This window comes from Canis lupus, chromosome 5, assembly GCF_048164855.1.
Source record: "Canis lupus baileyi chromosome 5, mCanLup2.hap1, whole genome shotgun sequence".
Classification (NCBI taxonomy): domain Eukaryota; kingdom Metazoa; phylum Chordata; class Mammalia; order Carnivora; family Canidae; genus Canis; species Canis lupus.
Window position 1 is genome coordinate 20,519,340 of NC_132842.1, and position 26,156 is coordinate 20,545,495.

At 37.0% G+C, this 26,156-nt stretch overlaps 1 protein-coding gene across 1 annotated transcript in view; it reads left to right on the top strand.

The window, feature by feature from the left end:
* The window catches only part of CUBN (cubilin), a 265,984-nt gene that overhangs the window by 196,722 nt on the left and 43,106 nt on the right, over positions 1–26,156 (top strand). The window contains exons 52-58 of the mRNA XM_072825664.1: positions 848–969; positions 1,498–1,723; positions 3,213–3,400; positions 8,680–8,836; positions 10,999–11,148; positions 20,709–20,909; positions 23,536–23,665. Of these exons, the coding sequence (XP_072681765.1) occupies positions 848–969; positions 1,498–1,723; positions 3,213–3,400; positions 8,680–8,836; positions 10,999–11,148; positions 20,709–20,909; positions 23,536–23,665 (1,174 nt within the window). The remainder of the gene's footprint in view (positions 1–847; positions 970–1,497; positions 1,724–3,212; positions 3,401–8,679; positions 8,837–10,998; positions 11,149–20,708; positions 20,910–23,535; positions 23,666–26,156) is intronic.

A 26,156-nucleotide genomic window follows, 5' to 3' on the forward strand; every position in this document is an offset into this window, starting at 1 on the left:
GTTCTCCTTCATGGTCATCAAGACCTTGGACCCTGACCTCTGGGGCCTACATCTTAGTTCTGACTGATATATTCTCAGTTTGAGATTATCTCTCAGAATTTGAAGATACTTATTTTTTATAGATTTTGGAAATCCTCTTTTTTTCTATTAAGTTTGGCTATGAATCAAAGTATGTTTTGGTTATAGTTTTATCTAACATCTCTTTGTGTTATAATCAAATGGCTTATTGGGAGAGGGAGCAAGATTGAGCAATAATCTTGCCAGTTGATTTTTCTTTATTGGATTGAAAGAAGAGAGCCAGGTTTCAGAAAGCAGTATTATCCATGCAGAAAATCAGACAATCCTGTTTTAAAAATATATCTGGTCTTCAACTTGCTATGCTAATATATACTTTGATAGCTGACTACAGGTATAAGTGCTTCTCATCAAATGACAAATTCTTTCATTATGGTATGGATTATATTCTTCCAGCTTGTATTTGTTTTTGCTAGCCTGTTGTTTGTTTGGTTTTTTTTTCAAGAAGCTTATTTACTTTGTCCATAGTCAGAGTGTCTATTATAGGCACATCTAATTATTTTCCATTTGTGGTACAGATTATATTCCTCTCCTTTGTACTAAATGTGATCCTGTTTTCACTGTGTGATTCTATTTAATTAACACTACATGAGATTCTGTTTATTTCTAATCTTCTACCCAGTTTCTCCTTTGCTTTTATCTACTTTCATCTATTCATTGGTTGCTTTTTTAAGAATCCTATGATGGCTGTAAGACCTACTTACTTTGGCTTTGCAGAGGTGTTTGTTTGTTTTCTTGTATCTTATTTAAAAGATTACAAATCTAATTTCAGACTGTGGTGGAATACAGTTGGGTGAGAGTGGAGTGATTGCAAGCCCCAACTATCCAGCCTCTTATGACAGCTTGACCCATTGTTCCTGGTTGTTGGAAGCACCACAAGGCTTTACCATCACTGTAAGTTCTGATTTTCTTCTACAACAAAAATACCATGTCTGGTGTGGAAACAGAGTTCTTTTAATAAGCAAGCTATTAGAATAGGCTTTGCTTTTGTGATGAATTCATTTTCTGCCCAAAATGTCATTAGAGTGTAGATATCTACAAGTGTACAGTGCCTGAATAAATCTCTTTTGCAAGCATAGGAGAAGTATATGTAGAAGATATTCCCATCCAGGAGGGAGGTGTAATCATGTTCTGGTTATGAGTTGCCATCCCAGCCCACTGGACTGAGGAGGTCCTCCAGTAACTACAGTTCTAGGATAAATATCCCCTCTCAAATTTCTAATAGAAGCCCCAATAAGGGAAAAAAAAAAGAGGAGTGCAGGGGAGAGTTAAATAAGAGACATATATACAAAATTATATAAATTAGAACAAAACAAAAGAGTTTGTGAGGGGACCTTTTCTAAGGGTCTAAAGTATCTGATTCTAGGTAGCTAAGCTCACTTACAACTCGGAGCACCTCATTATTTCTTTTTCCTCCTGCAGCTGACATTTAGTGACTTTGATATTGAAGACCATGCAACCTGTGCTTGGGATTCTGTCTCTGTCAGGAATGGAGGTTCTCCTGGATCACCCATCATAGGACAATACTGTGGGACTTCAAACCCCAGGACAATCCAGTCTGGTTCCAACCAGCTAGTGGTGATTTTTAACTCGGACCATTCTGTGCAAAATGGTGGATTTTATGCTACATGGAACACACAGACTTTAGGTAAAATAAACATTCTCTGCGCTTTTTAAATTGATGTGTTTTTAAAAATTTATTAGCTAATTTAATAAGTATGCATTTTCTATCTATTCTCTGTCAAACTTAACTTGGAACGTTTACCCTCACCATTCATGTATCAACTTCATAAGGAAGATACAATATCTATACATATTTTCTCTATTTTGTGTGGATAGAAACTGAGGATGAATGGGTTGATGATTTTCTCAGTCATGAAGCTGATAATTGGTGGAGTCAGGATTTGAATAAAGATAGTGGGGCGCAGAAGTTTTGATCTTAACATTTCATCATGTTGCCTAAGTAGGCAAAAGGGCATGGCATAATCAGAGAATCAAAAATAATAGACAATATGTGTTGGAATCACAAATAGTTTGGAATATTTGGAGCTGGGAGGCAGAATGCTGAGTGGGAAACTGAGAGCAGGAAGTTAAATGGTCCATACCACAAAGAGCCTTGTCTTCTATATTGTCCCTTGAGCAATGGGGAGCCATTGAAGAGTTTTGAGCAGCAAAGTGACAAGGTTTGTGATTTAGAATGAGTGCTCTGTATGTGGCAAAATAAAATAGATTTGATTTCAAAAAGGTAGCTTTTGTGCATATAAAATATGAACTTCATGGAAATTCTCAGAAAATATAAGAATTCACATTGGATACTTTAGTCAGGATTTCTTTAAAGCCTTGCAGTACCACACAGTGCAATTCTTTCTAGAAAAGTCAGAGTTATGAAGGTTTTTGTGGAATGGATCAGACTTTCTCTCATTAAATCACTGGTTGCTGTTGAAATCAGAGGGGACTTTCAGGTATACCATTGGTTTTCCAAGGGCTTAAAAGCAAAAGATACAGAAATACTCTTTAACTTCATTTTGTTTTGAATTCATATTTTTCCATTTGTCTTCTCTTAATTACATATTTTAATAGCATAAAATAATTTGAGACTTTCTTTCAATCTATGTCATTTACTTTCATCCATCAGTGTTTCAATATGAGTGAACCAGATTGCTTAACAGAAGAATTTCTCCTCAAAATCAGTCATTTTCTCTTGTCCTGTATGTTAGAGTAAAATTACAAATGAGTGTAGCCCTGTATTCTCATGTGCTCATGATAATAAAATGCAGAACTTGGGATTGTTGGTTCACAGATACTACATAGCTTCAAGGGGAGTAAAAAAAAAAAATATTGCCATTGTTTGAAAAAGAATAGAAGTCTATCCTCCTTATGGCAAGGATTAGTGGCCTCGGGTGAGTTTAATATAAGTGTAACAAAACAATAACAGCTGAAACTTCCTCTGGATCAAGTGCATCTTACATTTATTGAGAGTTCTTGTTTTATACCTGCCCTGAAGGCCACTGACTCATCTGTAAGGAAAGATAAACTGAAATCTCATATTTAGACATGTGTCTCCTTTGGAAGTAGTGGGCTACTACAATGGCTATTTTCCTCTCAAATTAATGAGTTATTCCATGACATTTTTTCAGGTTGTGGGGGAATACTTCATTCAGATAATGGTACAATCAGATCCCCTCACTGGCCTCAGAATTTTCCTGAGAATAGCAGATGTTCCTGGACAGTCATTACTCACGAAAGTAAGCAGTTGGAGATCAGCTTTGACAACAACTTCCGAATCCCCAGTGGTGATGGACAGTGTCAGAACAGCTTTGTGAAGGTGAGTACGCTTGTTTATTTAATTGGAGCAGAACTGATTTTGTGAACATAAACATTTAGACCAGAAACGGTTCATTGCCTCTCAAAATAAGAAAAGGGCAATTTTGTTGCTTGGATTTCTTGAATAAAAACGTAAGAAATCTCACCTATTAGGAGTTAAAATTTGAACCACAACACACATATTGCCCTGTGACTTTTAATTTGCCAGTATGTAGGCAAAATAACTTAATTAAGGAAATTGTTTTCTGGCCCTAGTAAATTCTCGTGCACACTCAGGGTTCTTCCTTTCTGTGGAAACTAAAGAGGGAAGGCCAGAATTTTTGCTTGCTTGCTTGCTTGCTTTCTTAATTTTTTGTTTTGTTTGTTTTTGTTTTCTAATATCCTCAAGGACAAAACAAATGTAAGCCCCATTACAGGCAACATTTAAAGTATGCTATGAAAATCACAGAAGGCTAGAGATATGGCAAGTGCCAGCCTCCCCTGTGGGTCTCAAGAGCCCACATGCTAAAAAGACCATGAGAGACTCATATGAAATTACGGCAGTGGGGCAGTCAGTAAGGCTCTCTTCCTTTAAAGTTCCAAATACTGCTTATATGGCACCGACTTTTCATCGACTTCTGATCGTGATGACTGTATGATAAATTTATTCCGATTGTGCTATTTTGCATCTCATATGTTATATTTCTCTAAGAGTTCTTTCCACCTTTTAGGGAGAAAGACATTGGCCTTAAGTTCACATTAGTCTGGACTCCATTCATATCTTATGCATTTACCACCTGCATATTCCCCTGTGAGCTAATTAAACATTTGGATTTAATTTCTCAACCATAAAATGAAGAGAACAATTTGTCCTTTAGTAGGACTGTTTTAAGCATTAGAGGTAATATGATATAATATCACAAATAGTGCTCAGTACTTGGAACACAAAGCCACCTAATGAATAGTAGTGGCTTTTTACTGTAGATGCTATTATTTTGTATCATCTTCCCAGTTATGTTCCATATTTAACTGATCCAGGCTTTCTGGTTAAATAAAAATCCTGTACTTTTATAAAACATGTGTTTAATAAAACACATCTAATGCAACTTTTCCTAACTGCTTTTTTCATGAAGCAAATGAACTCTCTCTCAGGGACTGAGTAAACATCAAATGTATAGGCATATGTAAAGCCTTGCAAGTTCGTCAGTTGTACAAATGGGATCTGAAAAGTTATTTAGGTCCATTTCTCCTCTTGATTGAGTGGGAATCCCTCTGACATTTCATACCTCATACAACTGGCAGGTGAGATCCATTTGGAGCCCTGCCCAAACTAAGTGGCCTGGTAAGCACTCTTCCCCTACCAGGCCTGAGCTTCCTGATTCTGCCAAGAGACATTGAAGAGGGTGAGCAGAGATAGCAAGAGGGACCAGGTCCAGCAAGCAACCTTTAACCTCACACTTTGTACAAAAATTAATTCAAAATAGAAACACCCTAAAATGCAAGATGTACAGCTATATGCTTTTAGGGGAAAAAATAGCAGAAATTTGTCAAAACCTAGAGGTAGATGAATGTTTCTCAGACTAAACACCTAAAAACTATCCATGAAAAGAAAAACATAAATCTTACCTCACCAAAATTTAAAATGTTGTGTTCTGTGAAAGCCTCTGTGAAGAGAATGGAAAGACAAGCCACAGACTGGGAGAAAAGATTTATAAATCACCTATCTGACAATAGGCTATGATCTAGAATATATACAGAACAGTTAAGCCCAGCAGCAAAAATACAAAGAATCCAACTAGAATATGGGGAAAAGATTTGATTAGATATTTCACCAAAGAGGGTTTATGGATGGTAAATAGGCAATAGAAATATGTTCAACGTCACTAGCCATTAGGAAAATGAGAATTAAAAGCACAATGAGAGATTACTACACACCTATCAGAATGCCTAAAATAAAGAATGATGACAACACCAAATTCTGGCAGGGTTGTGGAGAAGCTGTATCACTTATTCATCGCTAGTGGGGATGTAAAATGGTATAGACACTCTAAAATGGTTGAGCAGTTTCTTATAAAACTAAATATGCACTTGCCATAAGATCCGGCAATTGCCCTATTAGACATTTATACCAGAGTAATGAAAATTATGTTGACGTAAAAACCCATATACAGATGTTCACAGCAGCTTTATCTGTTAATAGCCCCTAATTAAAATCGGTGCACATGTGCTTCAACAGGTGAATGGTTAAGCTAACTTTCCACATACCTACCAGAGGATACAAGTCCTCAGTAAAAGAAACAAACAAACAAACAAACAAAAACAACCATTGACAGACTAACCATTTAGATAAGTCACCAAGGAATTATGCCAAGTGAAAACATCCAATACCCAAAGGTTACATAGTCTCCTATTGCATTTACATAATGTTTTTGAAATAACAATCATTAGAAGTGGAGGACAGCCATAGGTTAGAAAGATGGGGGTGTGGGAGTGAATTATGTATGATCCTAAAAGGGCAACTCTAGGTACCCTCATGGTACTGGGACTATTCATCATCTTGAACGTGGTGGTACGTAACTGAACACACACATACATGAATACAACTAAAACTGAGAAATTGAGTAAGATCATTGGACTGCATCAATGTCAACCTCCTGGTTATGTTATTTTTTTTTAATTTTTTTTTATTTATTTATGATAGTCACAGAGAGAGAAAGAGAGGCAGAGACACAGGCAGAGAGAGAAGCAGGCTCCATGCACCGGGAGCCTGATGTGGGAATCGATCCCGGGTCTCCAGGATCACGCCCTGGGCCAAAGGCAGGCGCCAAACCGCTGCGCCACCCAGGGATCCCCTGGTTATGTTATTATACTATAATTTTGCAAGATGTCAATGTTGGGGGACACTGGGCAATGTGTACAAGGGATTTCTCTAGATTATACCTTATAACTGCATGTGAATCTGTACATCTCTTAATAAGTAATAATTTTTTAAGAAATAGAATGATAAAATATCATGTGTAGCCAACCTGAATTATGTAAAACTTTAAGAAAAGTCAGAAAGTTTTTGACTTAATGACAACTTCATGACATTCTGTAGGTCCAATATTGTTTTGATGTGTCCTGGGTCAAATAGGCAGTGAAATGAGCTCTTGACTGACAAGGCAGCCATGAATATTGACTAACTCTTTACCATTATTTTCATTACAATATTTTTGTTCCTGGGCCAAAAGGTAGGATGTCAGATCCATAATTAATGACTTCAGGAAAGTATAAGCACTTGATCATTCTTGAAGTTCTTAATTAAAGCACTTGAGATTCTTTATTAAAAGTTTTAGCTGTCACTTTGCCTTTTCAGTAAGGTTGTAAAAATAGTGTGTGCAGATAACTATCTCTCAGCAAGGCATATGTATAATTTTAAAAAATGTGAGTAGAAAACGTCTATAAACTATTCTCCTATATAGTTAAGGTGTGGGATTGGGGGGCTTAATGAGGATATTACAGAAATTTGGAAGTGTGTGTTTCTTTCCTGAGACATTTTTGATTTTAGGTATTTGGTGGAATATTGTGCCTTTGTTCTCAACAGGTCCCATCACAGACCCCTCCTATATCTAATAAATGGCAAACATGATTTAACCAGTAATATAACCAACAGCTGGATACCCAGTGTTTGAAAATCACTGGAAATGATACAACTTTAAAGAACTGAGAAATAGTACATCAGTGCCATGAATCAGTGCCATTTCATACCTCTTCCTATGGACCGAGCTGCCCACAGAAATGTTTTTAATGGCTTGTTATTTTATTGCTTTCTTTGGGGAATATTCTTGAAAGTGATCTGTTCAAAAGAGTAATTTTGTATAATTTGGTGTGAAGAAGATGTCCAATAGGGAAGACTTATTCAGACCCATTTAACTTTCTTGGACTAAGTAATTCTTAGCTGGTGGTGAGGATGGGGATTGTCCTGTGCATTATAGGATGTTTACAGATCCTTTGGCCCCTACCCACTGCATGCTACCCCTTGCACCAAATATTGCCATCAAAAATGCCTCCAGACATTGCCAAATGTCCCCAGGGGAAGGCACAATTGCTCCTGGTCAAGACTCACTCAATTAGGTGGGTTGTCCCTGGCTAAACATGTTGAATGGTCTCTTTTCCTCAGTAATCACCTAATATCAATATTTTCCTTGAGTGACTCAACATTTTAAATTCTGTGATCTTGTTGTGTCTGAACGACTGCAAAATTCTCCTGGCTTATCTCCCAGTATACTCTCTTTTCCTCCAATTTTCCATGTTATAATGATCTCCAAAAACTAGGTGTCCTAGAGCAGTAAGTTTTCCAGTGGCCCCTGTCCATTTTAGGACAGTGGTCAGACAGATCTCTAACAAACCCCGTGGCTTGCGGGGACTCTGCAAACTCCCTGGCAACTTAGTTTGAAGTACCCCGCCCCTTCCCACAGGAGCTTCTTTAGGAAGGCACATCCTCCGCTTTACAGGGGTACAGCCCCCTGTTATATACTCTCAATAGCCCTGTTATCATCCCTTTCATAACTGGAACTTTGCATTTAAATTTGTGATTCTATGATTAATATTTTTCTCTCCGGTTAGGATGATTAGGATGGTTAGGATTGGCTTGACTTAGAATTTTGATGCTCACAGTGTATTCCTTGGCAACTACTTTTCAAATGGGCATACAACTTATTTCTTTTGAAGTGGCCGGGCCAATGAAAGGACAGCCTAGGTCTAACTTGGGAGTTGCCAACCGAGTTTTTAGTCAACAGCACCTAGTGGCTGAATCTCATTCTTTCTTCACAATGAATCTTAAAGTTGAACACTGCCTAGGAAGTCTTCTATGATTTATTCCAATTCATGCTAGTGACACATATGCTTGGAATTCCTGTCCAGTTGCCTCATGCTCTACAAATATGTTGATTTGTCACAATCGCCTCACAGTAGCACACATTGCTGCTCTGCACCCCTTGACACCTAGTAATCTTACTTGGATTAGGCCAGGTAGAAGAAGGTAAGAAGAAAAATGAGTAATATTTGTTTTTTCTTAGAAATCACTGCCTAGCTACACAAAACTGAACACAGTCTCCTTGGAAGAGTCAAGAATGGGATATGCTGTTAAAAAGCAGCTTAAAACACTATTCTCCAAAGAAAAAAATTACAATTTTGCATGTTTCATTTACTATTGTGTTTAGGTCTGCATATACCTGAGTTCTATTATTTTCCCACCTAAGGACACTAAACTGTGGACAGGGAAAAACATCAAGCATTAAGTTATGTTTATGGCTCTGCTAGGTGTGGGCAGGGACTGAGGAAGTCGCCGAGTCCCTGTTAGCCACGGGCTGTGGGAACGTGGCTCCTGGCTCCATCCTCACACCAAGAAACGTGTTCATAGCCGTGTTCCAGTCTCAGGAAACCCCAGCCCAGGGCTTCTCTGCATCCTTTGTGAGCCGTAAGTAGAACCAAAAACCAACCCGGGAGGTCTTTGAGAGGGTGGGGCTGCACCTGGCAGGCTTGCAGAAGAGCAGGGGGCTGCACCAGGGTAAACTGGAACTGGGGGTCCACTGGGGAGAGTGTGGGTAGGTTGCCTAATCCTGAGAGTACACCTTTCCTTCAAAAAGAGAGTGGAGCCGAATTCAGTGGTGGGCCAATGGAGAGATGACACAGAAGGCCTGAGTGCCACTGGTGGACATCTATAAATAAGCCTAAGACTCAGAGGAGGGGCAGGAATGAGGCAGAAGCCCCAGGAGTGGTAATTAGTAGACAATCCGTGTGCCTGGTAAGCACATGACCCCCACATGGAAATCACTGGTGCCTGCAGAACCCATTGATTGCTCTGTTGGCAGCCTCACTCGGCCCACCTGAACTGAGTTTCCATGGGTGGGGACTTGCATGTGCCTGTTCTCACCCAGATAATTCTCAAAGTAAGTAAACTTTGGGTCCCACTTTCTTCAGGATTTTCTCTTTCTTCTCCCACTACTGCTTACAGACTGATTTGTGGGAAATGTAGGGAGTTTCAAGTCCAAGGAGCAATGATGGGTGCCTGTTGGCTGCATTTAGTGGAGTCGCTACTCATTTGCAAACTGCTGTTTAGGAAAAAGTCTAATGAGAGGAATTAGAGTGATGCAGCAACTAGGTGTTTCAGACATGAGTGAAGGATGGGGTGGTATCAAGGGAGAGAGGAAAGGCCAGCCCGGGCCTACCTCCAGGCCCTCCCTCGATTGGTTCCTGTGTGTGCATGTGCTCAGAACTGTGCGTTCTGATATAAGTGTCGAAGGATATTGAGATTTTCATATGTGATAGGTCGGGGAGCGATGTGGCTAGGAAAACAAATGTCATTTTAGTGGTAATAATGTGAAATGTTGAGGTTTAGGGCAAATGGTCAAGAAAGAATTCTGGAGATGTCTTTGGTGCAAAAAAGTTGGTTTTATTAAAGCATGGGGACAGGACCCATGGGCGGAAAGAGCTTCACTGGGATTGTGAGGAGTGACCGATTATATACTTTCAGGTTGGGAGAGGGTTAGGAATAAGAGAAGTCTCGAAGGAATTTGGAAACCAGGTTTTTAGGATCTTGAGGGGTCATTTACTACTGTCTAGTAAAACCTTAGTCATGAGACTCTTCAGATGTGTATCAGTGGGCCATATGCTTGGAGGATGATTGCCAACATAAGTAGGGGGTGGGCAGAGAGGAGCAGTAGAGATAAAGGAAGTTTCCAAAGGGATTTTTCTGTGTTAAAGAAGACTTACAGGACGTCTCCAGTTAATGTCAAGCTAAGGTTGCCTTTTGCCTCTAGCAACGTATTCACATCGAGGCAGCTGAGCTCCTTGAGGAAGGACACTGCCTGTCTCAAGGACTTGTCAGTGGGCTTGCAAGTTGTAAGGAAGTTTAATTTTTTTCTACATTTCTTTTGCCTTTGTTCCCCACATCACTAAGAGGATGATTCTTTATTGCTGACACCAGGGAATCATTCATGCGAGAATTTGATAAGAGTTGGCATTAGTAAAGTCAACATTTTTAAAAGCGGTTTCTGTTTATTTTTTTATTTTTTTATGGCCAGATTACAATACTGGTGAAAATAACATAGTTTTCTAATATTACTATAAAATATTTTAAAGCTATTAGGTGGCGGGCACCTGGCTGGCTCAAAGTCAGTAGAGTATACGACTCTTGATCTTGGGGTCATGAGTTCAAACCCCACATTGGGCAGAGAACCTACTTGAAAAAAAAAAAACATTAAGTGGTACTCATCAAGTAAAAATCACTTCATTTGTTTTATCTCTTTGTTTACATGAATCATGTTCAGTCTTTGCTAAGTTTTCCTTTCATATTATCTTCAAATTAAGTAAGTGATTGGCAATGAATTTGTGGTAAAATTTCTTACTACTTAGCCCAAAACTCTGCAGCATATTTTAACACATATAGAATGTTCTCATGTTGTGTATATATTTATTTTAAAATCAGAACTCCATCCCTTAAAAAAAAGAACCCTATCCCTTTAGTTATTGTTTCTTCCATCTGGAGTATCTCAGAGAATATGTCTCTGGAGAATCTGAGGAGAAGATACTATACGTGAGAACAAATGTTCTGATGATGCCTTTTTTCCTCTCACGTAGGATGTGGAGGTAATTTCACGAACCCTTCAGGTTACATCCTTTCTCCAAACTACCCAAGGCAATATGACAACAACATGAATTGCACCTACATCATAGAGGCTGATCCTCTGTCCGTGGTCCTCTTGACTTTTGAGTCTTTCCATTTGGAAGGTAAGTTTATTCTTATATAAATTACAATTGATTCTTTTTTAAAAACAATTATTTATTTTAGAGAGAGAGAGAAAGTGAGCACCAGCAGGATGGGCATGGGGGGGAGAGGGAATCACCAACAGACTCCATGACTGAATATATACAGCCCAATGTGGGCTCCATCTTGTGACTCTGAGATCATGACCTGGGCCCAAATCAGGAGTTAGATGCTCAACCAACTGTGCCATCCAGGCATCCCTACAATTGATTCTTAATAAATGAGGCAGAGGTAGTGTAAAAATCACCATTTGAAGGAAATATTTAAAACTGTCAGAGTATTTTGATTAAAATTCCATCCAATACTTTAAGAACTCATTCTATATATTCTCTCCAGAAATGAGAAAGTAATGTAAGAGCTTTAAGAACACAAGCATCATGTAAATTGTTTAAAGAAAAAAAGTCTGAAAATTATTACATCTTAATAATTGTTTTTGATGTATTCACTTGTGCCTTGTCCAGACACACACCCACATGCACGAACACACCAAACACTAACTAGCAAGAGCATCTATATTGCTGAGTCAAAGTAGCTGTTCAATAGATGTTGAAAGAGTGAATAAAATGAATATAATTAATAAATGTTTGCACTCTAATTTGATTCAATATTACATGGAACTCCTTTCATCTCATTTCTTTCTTTGATCTTCAACAATCCCATAGGGATTGTCAACTCTGTAACTACAAGTGCCCCTTTGAGTCATCCCCTAGCTCCTGGAAATGGAGTGTTGACAAAGGGGACAGTAGGCCTGTTTATTTGGGTTAGTTCTCACCATAATAGACACAACTTGATGTTTTGGAGCTGCTGGGACACAGTTAAGGAAAAAGATCTCTTCAGGAAGATGAGTAATTTCAACCACTCAGCCATATTAATATTTTTTACAAATTAACTTTCCATTTCTAAATTACACTTAGTGTGTAAATTTGTCAAGCTACTTCTGCATAATCAGAATTCCTTCCTGTTTGGGTTAGTCTCCCATGCCAGTGAAAAGTTACAGTTAACGAAGTGTCCTACAGTATTCAGCATTCAGGAAATTTATGTTTCATAAAAATAAGAATGACATGTCAGTACTCATACATTGATAAATTATACAAAGCATCTCTCAGTTTATCCTTTTTCTGTAACCTCCTTTTCCTACATCTCTACAAGTTGTAAATTTTGGCACGTGTGTTTGCTAGAATGCCAAATATGAATTGATGTATGTCACTGTAAAAAATGGAATTTGAAGTAAAATATATCTTTTCAGCATTTGCTAGCACAAAATGCCAGTAATATAAAAATGCATTCACAATGTATAAAGTATTAGAGGAAGGTAAAACAGGCTATATAAAATGACCCAATTCCATATTTAAAAATAACATATATGTAAGGCTATTCAGCTGTACTTTAAGGATTGTTACCACTGTGCAGAGATTTATAGGTGATATGTATTTTCTTTATACCTCCTCTATTATCTTTTTAACCAGAAAAAAGTTACTTAAATAACAGGAGAAAGCCATATGGCTTCCATTCTGCGTTTGTGTGTGCATTTGTTCTCATTAAATTACCTAAACACAAGAATGCCATATGCCAATATCATTTAGACTAAAAAAGGAGATGTTGGTGAAATATACTACATAACATAGCCACAAAAAACACTGCCAATACCAGTGATGTAGGTATTATTACAAAGGAACCTATACTGACTCCAAGCAGTAGTTCCTGAGTTTAGTTGACCAGTGGGATTAAGGGGTACGCATACTCTGGAACACTTGGTGTGGGGTGTAGTGGGAGAGAGCACAGCATTTTAGGATAGGTCTTGATGGCATGTCAGCCACATACTAGTTATGTGACTTTCTGCAAATTAATCTTTCTCCTTCATAATCACTTTTTTAAAATATAAAATAGTAGTTATAAAAGATAATGCTGTGGAAGCCTGTTTTGTGAACCTATAATTCATCAGAGTGCACACAGTTTTGTTATTTTTGCTGCCACCAGTCAGGATCTCCAGACACATCCTTATGTATGTTGCCTGGGAACAGGTGCTTGGTTTTTCCAGATTAAGTTGCTGGCTAATCCTCACCCAATTGAAGAGTTGGCTTTTTTAAAATAAGGTGGTAGACTTCTGATAATGTCTTGTGACATTTCAGGGTTATAGGTACTTGGCATGTTTAAGTGAGTAATTTCTGGCTATAAATTAATTGAATTTTGTTGATTCCCAGAAAAAGACAATATTAATTAAATTTGCCTTATAATTAGATTCTTACCACTAATCATATCAATGCCGACATTCACTGAGTACATGAACGTACTCTAGCTTTTAACAAGCTAGAGATTCATTAGCTACAGTAAAAATAATGTTCCACACACACTCTTTTTTTAAAAAAAAATATTTTATTTATTTATTTATGAGAGTCACACAGAGAGAGGCAGAGAGAAGCAGACTCCCTTTGGGGAGCCTGACACAGGACTCCATCCCAGGACTGACCCCAGGATCATGCCTGAGCTGAAGGCAGACAGTCATCCATTGAGCCACCTAGACGTCCCCCCTTCCACACCTTCTTACGTGAGCCTGAGGAATTCATGTTCAGTATATTGTAATAAGATTGAAACTGCTCCTAGAAATTTCAGGAGCTTTGGCCTTTCTAGCTGCTCTAGGCCATAGGAACTACTTCTAAAAGACTGTCCGCATGTCTAAGCATTTCTGAGCCCAGCGTGCCAACAGAGCCAATGGTGAGCTCAGCAGAAATGAGGGTTTTAGATCTGTTCTTTAGGGGCCATTAGCATGAAAGATAGATCTGACAAGAAAAAGATGGGCTATCCCAGATTACAGAATACAGTAGGGACATATATTTGTTCATAGTTGTGTCTCCCAAACACCGACTGCTGGTTAGGAAAGGTTTTACTATTCAGACTAGCATACTGATTATTCAACTACATGCTGGTGTTTTCACCACAGGGAGTTTACAAAGATTCAGTGACTGATATTCCACTAAAGTTAAGTTGCTCCAAAAGTATGTTATGATATTTTATGTTGGCTTAAGTTTCTCATTCCTATTCCAATACTAGTACAGACTTCTCATCTTTTCTATATAGTCACTGATGAAGTATATAAAAATTCCAGTGATATCAATCAAATCCATGGAAGAAATTTCTCTTTGAGGAAAGGCAACTTTTTTTTTTTTTTTTTTCTGAATGTCATCTCAAGATTGAGATGGCTTTTTGGGATTTTTAACAGTGGCATCAAAATTTCTAAAATAGAATAGAAAATTGACAAATTTAAAATGTTTCTTTTCGTCAAAAGTGAAACACCAGAAACAGACAAAAACTAACTACAAAACATAAGCGAAACTGTCAATATTTGTGCTTATTTTGCCATCAGAGGTTGTTAAATAAATACTAATTTAATTTTCCCAAATATTGAAGGATGGAAAAGTGTATTTCTGTGTTTTCATTATTCATGTGCCCAGATAGATGCCTTGAATTTGCTGGGAAGATTATAGGCCATTTATTTTTATTTTTTTACTTTATAGATAAAGCATTTAGCAGATGAGATCCCAACCTGTGGCAAGTGATTGCCTTCTATATCTTGACTTTTCTGTCATTAAAATTCAGTAATAACATTGATTCACCTTGGTGGGAATGAAAGTTTAGAAATTCTTAACTAAAAAGATCCTACAGAGGCAAATTATAAACTCTGTTTCTCTTAGATCCAAAGTATCTCTTGATTAGAATTGAATAGTAGAGCAGCACCTTAGCACAGACAGTGCAGAGAAACAGAAGGACAAATGCTTTCGCTCACTGTCCTCTAGAGATGGCCTCAGAAGAACAGGGCTAGATTAACAGAGCAGCCAGATGGTAAGTTTTTTGTAATATTTGCCTAACTTTTTAAAAATTTTCCTTGAAGTCCCAGTTTACAGGCTATACCCAATGTAAAATTAAAATGGAAAAAAAGGCTGTACTATATGTTGGCAAATTGAATTTAAATAAAATATTTGAAAAATAAAGGAAAGAATAAAATAAAATGAAAAAGAAAATTTAGCTTTAGATTTTTCCTTTTGCCCTTTTCCCCACCAAGAAGTCCAATAATTAGGTTTTTGTCAGCTTAGTTCACATTCCCCCCACCATGTAATCTAAGTTTTGTTGTTTTTTTTAAATGGCATTACCCAACTACTTACCATTTCTTCTCTTGCTTTACTTGTTTCTAAAGAAATCAGAGTGTAGGTACATTTCACAACTTATTATTTTAGAAAGCATCAGGCAATGCTTCTTTTGAAATGTTCCTATTGATGGTTTATTCAAATTGGCCAAGCAGTTGGGTTATTTGGGATTCCTTGCTTGCCTGTGTTATAAAACTTTGGCCTGCACATCCTGTGGAGTTGAGTTCTGCACTGGCCCATGCTTCTCTGTCCCACTCACTCATTTCTCCATTGAGCAATCCAGTCTCCACACTACTCTTAATTAGGCATTGCTACCCCCTGATTCCCATACCTCTCCCAGAGCCCTTTGCTGCTTTGCTGTAAAGACTATCTTCTCTACAGTATTAAAATATTCTAACCCAAATGATTTTCCCCTGTTAGTCCTGTTTGATACCTCTGCCCCTCTGTTTATGGCTCTAGAGAAAAAGCCTAAATTTCTGAGCCTAAATTTCACAAGTTTATGTTATTTGCTGAATTATTCATCCTTGCTTTCCTTTCATTTCTCTCCAAGTTCTTGGAATCATGATGCAATTCAGAATATTGAACATTGCTTTGTAATAAATCCTAGAAGAATATGATAAAAATTATATTTTAATACATAGGAAAAAGCCTTAGCCATTTCAAACAATAAACATCTCTTAAAGTCTTTTTTTAGAAAGATGGAAAATAATCATAAAAACAAATCCTGGAGGATATGGCTTTACACCTCAGAGATTAGTAGATATAGATAGATAGATAGATAGATGATAGATAGGTAGATAGATAGATAGATAGATAGATAGATAGATAGATACATTTAGTAGTAAATATATGTCAAATCATTTACAAAAGATAGAATTAAGAATGACTGGAGTTCCTTTTCTTATGGCATGGGCTCTAGTCCAAGGAGAATGTATCATTCAACCTCAGGTTACTTCTCTTCCTGACAGGTTCTCATATGTCTAATAACTGTAACCTGTTGGCCATAAATTCAACTTTTATATTTATCTTGGTCCTTGAAGAACTTTTTCAAACCTTAACTTCATTGTTTCACTCTCTAGAGGGCAATCGTGCTAGTTGTATTTAACTATATTCTACTTGAGAGTTTTGTGTGTATTTTGACTGTGTATTCATTTGGTCCCCCCAATGATTATGAAAAGGTGTTTAATATCATTGTTTTCTGATGACAGTGGTCTTTGCCACCAAATATCTTGTCATTGAAAAATCAGGCTGATCTGTTTAATCTAATGCAATGATATGATAAGTAGAGCTTGAGAAAAACATGTATATGTGTGAATTACTTCATGCCTACTGACATAGTTATATTTCATTTTCGTGTACAGTACCTTGTTTATGCAAAAGCTTGATATATTCTTAGACTTCAGGTAGTCTCTAAAATTCTGATATTATGTAATGTCTGAATTTTTATGGATAAAATTTGGAAGGACATTCTATCTTAAAGAAATCACTATTGGAAAGGATTTAAGAATGTCTTAATCATTTAAACAACTTGCCAAACATCATTACTTTCACAATTTATTGAGTTAGGCTGTGCGAATGAGCAGATCATTTTGAATGGTGTAGTTATTTGATACTCTCTTGCCATCTACAAAAATAAAAATTATAAAACCTCTTCTCAACTTCCTCTGCCTCTCCCCGCATCAACTTTCTTATTGTTGAATACAGATCTTTTATAAACACTTAAAAGTTTTGCCTTCTGTATCTTGGTAAGATACAGAATTTTGCTTATATAGATATACTACTATCTCATGAACTTTCTAGAACTGAACTAGTTCTTTTAATTGATATTTTGGAAATATGATCAAGTATATGACACACTTTACCTTATGTTTCACAACCTTTCCATAATTTCCTAAGACAACCACCACTGTGATAGTCTATATCATTAGGTGAACAACTTAAAAACTCTCTAATACTTAATGAATATCTGCATAGCAAGCCATTTGATCAAAGTGCAACCAAGTTTTTAATCTAGCATCAGGAATATTTCCATTCTTCTGTGATTTTGCTGCTAGAACGTTTTGTATTGTTACTAGCTAATGATATTTTTATAATTAAGGCATAGTATTTTTTGATTCTCAAACTCACCTACTCTGAATTTTTAAAATTCCAGGAAAAATTTGGTGTCTAGAAGACAAGTTCAGAGGTTATAATTAAGGTACATAATTTGGCAGAATTCAAACCATGAATCTGAGTTTAATGTATTTCTTTTTTATACTATTTGTCCAATAACATATTACTTCTTGTATGATATGGTCATCGAAGTTAAGTCTTTCACATTTGTAGCTTGGAGATTTATGCCCAGTTAGAAGCATTTCTATTCCAGGATTTTCAAAATGAAGAAATTCCTTGAGATTATTTCATAAATATATCTTGATACTTAAGATTGATTAAGATTTATTTTGTATAGAAACCTAGCTAAGGAGCCGAAAGCCTTCCTAAGATCAATTTTCTTTAGATAATACATTCAAAAAAGAGAAGGGAATTTTTAATGTACAGATATATAAGGAAAGAAAATGTATTCAACAAGATTCTTTCAGTTAAAAGTGATAGATTATCTTCAGGTTCGCTTTGATATAAAGTAGACTTTATAAGAAAATACTGGGTTATCTTATCTCATCAATGGAAGATTTGAAAATAAGAGGGGAGTCATGGGCTTCCAGAACAAGTGGAAGCAGGAACAAGAATCCTTCAGAATGTTCTCTTTCCTTCCCCCTTCTCTTTTTATTGCTTTCTGCATGACAACTTCATTTTCTCTTACTACCGTGTGGATTCCTTTACATTTCAGGGGACAGCTGCTGTTTTCCAAGTTGAACATCTCTGGCTTCTTGTATTGACTCCTTTCTCAGTTATAGTTTGAACACATCTGATTTTTCTAGATTGGGTCTGATGTCCTATCATAAAGTAATCAATCAGTCTATCAATAGTGCTCAGGATAGTGGGGTCCTATAAAAAATAATAACGATGATTATGATTATGGTAATCCATAGAGTTATAATTTCCAACCAACAATTCTACTCTTAGATATTTACCCAAGAGAAATAGAAATTTATGCCCATGATAGTGTCCGGAATATAAAAGAACTCTTACAAACTCAACAATAAAAGATATATAACCTAATTTTAAAATGGCAAAAGATCTGAATAAACATTTCTTCAAAGAGGATATGTAAATGGCCAAGAAACACATGAAAAGATGCTTAGCATCATTAGAGCGAAACAAAAATTAAGACCATCATGAGCTATCATTTCATTCCCATTAAGATAGCTAAAGACAGACAGATAGACAATAACAAGTGTTGGTAAGGATGTGGAAAATCGGAACTCTCATTGTGGTGCTGGTGGGGTGGTAAAATGATGCAGTCTCTTTGGAAAACAGTCAGATAGGTCCTCAATATGTTAAGCATAAAATTACCATATCAGTCATCAGTTCCATGCCTACTTAGATACCCAAGAGAATTGAAGGCATACATCCCCACAAAACCTTGTCCCCAAACACCACAGCATTATTCATAATAACCAAAAGGTAGAAACAAACAAATGTCCATTAACTGCTGAATGAATAAACAAACTGTGGTCTATCCATACAATGGAATGCTGTTCAGCCTTGGAAGGAATGAAATACAGACTCATGCTGAACATGGAGGAACCTCAAAAACATCATGTTAAGTATAAGAGCCAGTCAAAAAAAAAAAAAAAAAAGTATAAGAGCCAGTCACAAAAGACTGCATATCATATGATTCTGTTTATGTGGGACGCCCAGAATGGTTAAATTCATAAAGACTGAAAATAGGTTAGTGGTTGCCCAGGGCTGGGAGAGCAGTAAAGAGGGAGGGCTACTGGAGAATGATTGTTAATGAGGCAAGGTTTGTCTCCAGAGGGATGAAAATGTAGAATTGGGGGAAATGTCAGATACCAAATACCTATGTAAAAGAATGTTTGTTTCAACAGTATTTTTAATCAAAATAAGGTGGCAAAGGGGCAGCCTGGGTGGCTCAGTGGTTTAGTGCCACCTTCAGCCCAGGGTGTGATCCTGGGGTCCCGGGATCGAGTTCCACGTCGGGTTCCCTGCATGGATCCTGCTTCTCCCTCAGCCTGTGTCTCTGGCTTTCTCTCTCTCTCTATGTCTATCATGAATGAATAAATAAAATCTTTAAAAAATATAAGGTGGCAAAGATAGAGTTAGCAAGCAATAGGGGATTAATTGAACTAAATATTGGGCCTTTATATGTTAGAATTTTATGTATGCATTAATTCAATGTTTTAAAAGAATATTTAATCACATAAAATACATGGTTATGTTATTTTATAGTAATAAAAAATTAAGTAACAAAAGATCATGCACAGTGTGACCCCAATTAATATTTTCACAGTATAATTAACCTCTAAAAATGACTGCATAAGGTACAGTTATAAATCTTTTAAATTTTTTATTTATCGTGTTTTCTATTTCTCTTTGGAATGAGTTGGAGTATATACTTCTGTACATATATAATTAGAATACAAAACAATGATGTATATTTAACAGTCACTAAACTCAAGCTAATGCTGTTCCTGTGAACATTTAAAAATGTTGTTCAGTGGGACACCTGGGTGGCTCAGTGGTTGAGCATCTGCCTTTGGCTCAGGTCATGGTCCTGGGATCGAGTCCCACATCAGGCTTCCTGCAGGAGCCTGCTTCTTCCTCTGCCTATGTCTCTGCTTCTCTCTCTGTGTCTCTCATGAATAAATAAATAAAAACCTTAACAACAAAAATTAAAATGTTCAGTAAACATTGAGGAATTTCTCATTCTCTTTCCATGGAAGGAGTCCCTTATCTGTATATAGGCATTAAGTTAAAGCAGGGTTTTGCAAAAGCAGTGCTGTTGACATTTGGGGCTTGGTGATTTTTGTTGTGGTGGGAAGAAGAGGGTGCTTAGGGGTTACCCTGAGCACAGGAGCATATTTAACAGCACCCCACCTTTCCCCATTCCATGCCATTAGCACATCCCAACATTACAGCAAAATCCTGTCTTCACATATCGCCAAATGTTCCTAGCAGACAAAACTGTCCTCAGTGTATAATCACTATATTAAAGGAAGGAAATTCCGGATTATTTGAAAGTGGGATTTATCTATTGTGAAGTTCTACCTGTTTCCTCAGACCTATGTTTGTTTTAACTAGGGTCAACATTGTTTCAACAGGATGCTGAGTTAAATAGGGACTTACAAAAAGAGCCCTTGACTCTCATTTTAATTTCTACATATATTACATGAATCTTCATTACATTTTTGTCTGAATGTTTATAGCACTGATCTCTTGTGTTGCTTCTGATTTTAATTCTGGTTGTTCTATACTCCATACAGCTCGCTCAGCTATAACTGGAAGCTGTGCCAATGATGGTGTTCACATTATCAGGGGTTCCAACTTGTCTTCTACGCCTTTTGCCACCGTGTGTGGCAATGAGATCCTGTCACCTGTCACCATCCTAGGTCCAGTGCTGCTCAACTTCTACTCAAATGCACACACAACAGACCTCGGATTCAAATTTAACTACAAGATAACCTGTGAGTAGCCATAATGATAGGGTCTGGAATTTACTTCTCTTCTTGAGTAATTCTTATTAGGAGTTTTAACTGTGATTCATACATCACCAACTTGAAGACTCAGGCACTGAGTCTTTTCTGCTGAGGTGGAAAAATGACCAAATAGATGCATGGTCCAAAAATACTCACATTTTCTTTTATTTATTTATTTATTTTTTATTTATGATAGGCACACAGAGAGAGAGAGAGAGGCAGAGACACAGGCAGAGGGAGAAGCAGGCTCCATGCACCGGGAGCCTGACGTGGGATTCAATCCCGGGTCTCTAGGATCGCGCCCTGGGCCAAAGGCAGGCGCCAAACCGCTGCGCCACCCAGGGATCCCTCACATTTTCTTTAAAAAAAAAAAAATGAGGACCTTCTTCATGAACTTTGGCTAGGACTACTCTTTGAAAATCAAATGGAAGATTGAAATTTATTTTTATAACTTAAGTTAGAATAGAATAAACGTTCCTGCTATCTTTACTTGTTAGTACATTATGTAAAGATGTCTGTTTGACCTGGACTATCCAGATGCCTGTTTCATTTCTCCAAGTCCCTTAATTAATGTGAAAAGCAGTGCTTTATAAATTTAGAAAAAAATAGAATATTTTTATAATCTTCTAGTAGGAAAGGATTTTTTAAATAATATACAAAAAGCACAAGTTCTAAAGGAAAAGAAAAGATTAATGCATTCAACTATGTTATAATTCACAACTTTTCTATTTCAAAGGCAAAGTGAGAGAGGACAAGTCACGGATTGAGCAAAAGCCTTTGTAGCTACTAGCATCTTTTCATTCTCTGTAGACAGTTTGTGTATTTGAAAATCATAAGATTATATTTCTCTATTTTCAGTAATCTTTTCCTCTCCTGCAATACACTTGCTTAATACTGACCATTTTTATCACATCATCCCAGTTTCAGTGAAATGGGCACACACATCTGGCAAAAGCTTTGTTTTATGTTGTTTTATTTGACCAAAGTCATTACTGAAGTTGAATCATTTTCTTTCAAATAAATTACTGTTCCCATCCACAGAAAAGACTGGAAATTATTTACTAATGAAAAAGGTCTTGACAGTTGGTTCACATTAGCTGTTCTCTGAGTCCTGACCCCATGTGATTGTGTGGGGCTCTCTAAATTTGTCAGGGCACAAATAGAATAGATTCGGGCACAGTGATTCGGGTCCTTCTCCTGGGCCGTCTTGTTGAATAAAGAGGAACATCAGTTTGTTTTATTGTTTTGGTGCCACTGGTGTTTTGGAGACTTACAGGCTGCTTTATAATCTTCTACTCTTTAATCTCTCATTTGCCAAAAACAAAACTGTATGTAAAGTTTACCACATCTACTATGAGAGTGCCATTTAAAGAGTGTTGACATTGAGATTTCAAATGACAAGGTACAAATTTGAGAGTTACTTGGGCATTGATAAGCTTTCAGAAGCCACATAATTGTGTGCAAGTTGAAATAGAATAATGGGTACACAAGTCTAACATTTAAATCATTCCAGTTGTCCCCAGAGGTCTGAGTTCATTAAAACTTATGGGTGTATAGAGAAGAGCCATCCTAGAAATGTGGGCTTACCTGAGGGAATATAAACAAATAAGCAAATAACCTTAAGTGGCTGCCACAATTTGTTTATCATTTCTAAGAGATGTAGATGGAATATGTCCAATGGCAGTATATAAATCATAGAAATGTCATCAAAATATATTAATCATAAAATAAATATAAGTCCTACTCACTGCAACAAGTGGAGCACTTTCCATCAATGTGTGACATAGCCTGATCCTCCTTATATGTCAGGTCAAGCAGATATAATAATAATTTTATATTTTTTAGAATGGGATTTTATTGTCTTTTTTATGGCTGTGGTTTTATTGACTAATAGAAATAACTACCAGCTCTGGACTATTGATTGCTGGAGTCAGGGCAGGGAGGGGGAGTAGCCTCCTCTTGTCAAGGACCAGTAATACAAATTTAGGTAAATATAGTCCTTACCAGGCTCAGAATTAAATGGAAACACAAAGGACCCCAAAGCTATGCAGTTGAGCCCACAAGGGGAACTAAACTTGAAAGTTCCAAAAACTATTTCCAATAGTTCATGTTATAATATTCTGTCTTGACAGAGGAGACTCTACATTTAATATGTTTAATCTGTATTAAAGATTTCCAGATCGCAGTCCTTCTTGGGCCCAAATGCTCACAACATACCTTAGACTCTGCGTGACTTTTTTCAGCTTTGAGTTATCTCTGCCATCCTTCTCAATCTGTCTGTTAAATATAGGGAATGAACAGTTACACCCCAACACATGAAATGGTCTTTCACCTTATTTTCACTCTGGTCATTAATCTGACCCAGACTTATTCCATTCCAAGATGTGCCTTAAAATATTCCTCCCTGCTCCTACCCCCTTCCTGTCTCTTCCCCCGAACTTAGTGGGGAAAAAAAAATCAGTATTAATTGCAAACAACAATGAAGGGAGATTTAAGTTCTTTAAGACAAATGGTTATTATCTCTCTTAGGGAAAAAAAGGTACAATGGTAAAGAATATATCAAAATTATTCTTTCACACTATGAATACTGATTGTTCTTTGTCTCCTATTGCAGCCTGTGGCGGTGTATTTAACGTCTCCACTGGGGTCATAAAGAGCCCTGCCTATTCATATTCGGACTACCCCAACAACATATACTGTCTGTACACCATTGTTGGTAGAGACGACAGAGTGGTTCAGCTCAAGTATGTAAAACAAATGTACCTTCTTTAAAATCAGTTCAGCTCTACTTACGGAAAAGATATTCCTTTACGATAAAGAACACTGATTCTTATTGGAGATATACAACCGAGCCTCAAGGAAGGAAGAGTGAAGTTCTTGTTTGGTAGTATAAATCCGGGAAATGGGTGTCCTGCCTTCCATGCAAGCCAATAGGGATTAAGGGGAAAAGGAGGCACTCCCTCGGTGAAAATGAGTGTTTCAATTTTCCAACAGTTTCAAAGGAGCTTTGTATAATGGGCTGTAAAATTATAAGCTTGTCTTGGGAACAGCAAGAGGAAGTAGTTTTCATTTGTTGGGCACTTATTATCCACAAGGAACTTTAATTGATACTTTCCATAATTCTCTTCTTTCATTCTTAAAACAGTTATATGAGGCATATATTTTTAAGCTCATTTTACTGATGAGAAAATTGAAGCTCAAAAGTGTTAAAGTATTTTCTCAGTGTGATATGCTATTAAATGAAGAGTCAGAATTTGAATTCACATCAGATTTCCTACCGGAGCCATGTCCTTAATATTTCCCTATGCTTTCTCTTGAGGGGTAAATATTTCCTGTCTACTGACGAAGTGTATTTTTATTCATGTATCAGAATACCTCTAAACTGGTGCTATATTATATTGCTTACATCATCAGTAAAACTCTCCTCTAATCCTACCTACTCCCTACAGGACTGATTAAGGAAATATAACCTGTATTTATCAGGGATAAAGTTCAAAACCACATTCATCTGAGATGATGTATTTGCAACTCTTGTGTTTCAGTGATATACAGCACATGGCAGAGAGCTCTGAAAGTTGGTATAGTTCTCAACAATCTAGAATATTTTATAGAAGGTCATTGGGCTAGGATCTCTCTTACCTACACCTCCCCTTTCCCCCACCACTAAATGATTATGATCACTTTCATCCCTAAAAATCATATACTCTCTATAATTTGCCTCCAGGAACCTCATATGTCAAATGGGTCTTTGAACTATAAAACAACTCTTACCCAGCCTGCTTGGGTTCCTGTCCCAGATAGTTAGTGTTCTAAAGGTTGTGCCTTGAAGAAATCTCTAGATCATCTCTGAGACTATTTGCAAGGAAGCTGTGCCCCGCAGGCCAAAAAGCCCATTAAGTCCTAGGGACAAAAGAATAAACAAAAACTGCCAGATGGTCCAGAGCAGTAGGCCTGGGAAGGGATCACTTGCCTAGAATGGTCATGTAAGGGGCCATTCTTGTCATGGGCCTTGGTACCTTGGTATTTGCTTCTGCATGTGTAGGTTATAGTTGATACATGTACTATATATGTTGATAACATGTATTTCTGGTTCCTGTGTGGGCCCTGGGCTCATCATAGTCAAAGTTCATAACAGTATGTTTGGAAAATTTATTATTCTCTTTCTAAGAATGTACATTCTGTGAAGCAGATACTATCCCAGGCATTGCAGAAGTTGTAGACATTAGTAAAACATGAATTCTTCCACCCGTGCTCTCAAAGTAAGCTGGCAACATTTGCTTTTCTATCAATGGCTTTTCCAGATATCTTCTGTGCTCTGGAAAAATGATAACAAATAAAAAGCCAAAATAGCTTTGAGTCTTCTTGGAAGCTCAAATCTTTATTTTTCTTTATGGATTTATATTGTAGAGAATAAATGTGTTATTCAAGGAGAATAAAAATTGATGTAGTGTTTTTGGAAATTAGCTATTGCTCTGCCCTCATCCTCTTTTATGAGAACATTAAAATTTACATGTGTTTAAAGAAAATAAAGAATTTTCATCATGTTCTTAATCATCAGTTTGAAAAAAATGAACTAATTAAAAGCTTTTTAAAAAAATGTACAGATCCTTTTTTTCTTAAGGCTCTTAAGAGGAATTTTCAAAGTAGGTATTTTCAAATTATTCTGGATGAAAGATTATTTATTTATTTATTTATTTGAGAGGCAGAGACAGAGAGTGCAAGGAGGAACAGAGGGAAAGGGACAAACAGACTCTGTGCCAAGCACAGAGCTCGATCTCCTGACTCTGTGATCATGACCTGAGCCAAAATCAAAAGTCGGATGCTTAACTGACTGAGCAACCCAGGCACCCCACAAATTCTTCTGTATTATATGTTACTTATTATAGCTGTTAGCAAGAAGAAAAGACCCGAGAAAGCAGAAGAACCTAGAAAAATCAGGGCAGGATATCCAATAATTTAAATAGGTTAAAGAAAAAGTTATAATAAACCCATCCTAAAATCCTAAAAGTAAACCATGCAGAAAGCTTTGCTTGTTTGGGGACTCTGGGAATAGTTACTTAAAATGACAAAGCATGAGTCTTAGATTAAAGTACTATCTCAGGCCATAAAAGTAAAGTTAAGGATGTATCTGTTGGGATAGTATGAATGGTAACAAATGAGCCGAAGGCATAGTAGCTTATATTTCTCACCTTTGTGAGTATGTTCAATGTGGTCCAGGCTGATGGAAGCTTCATT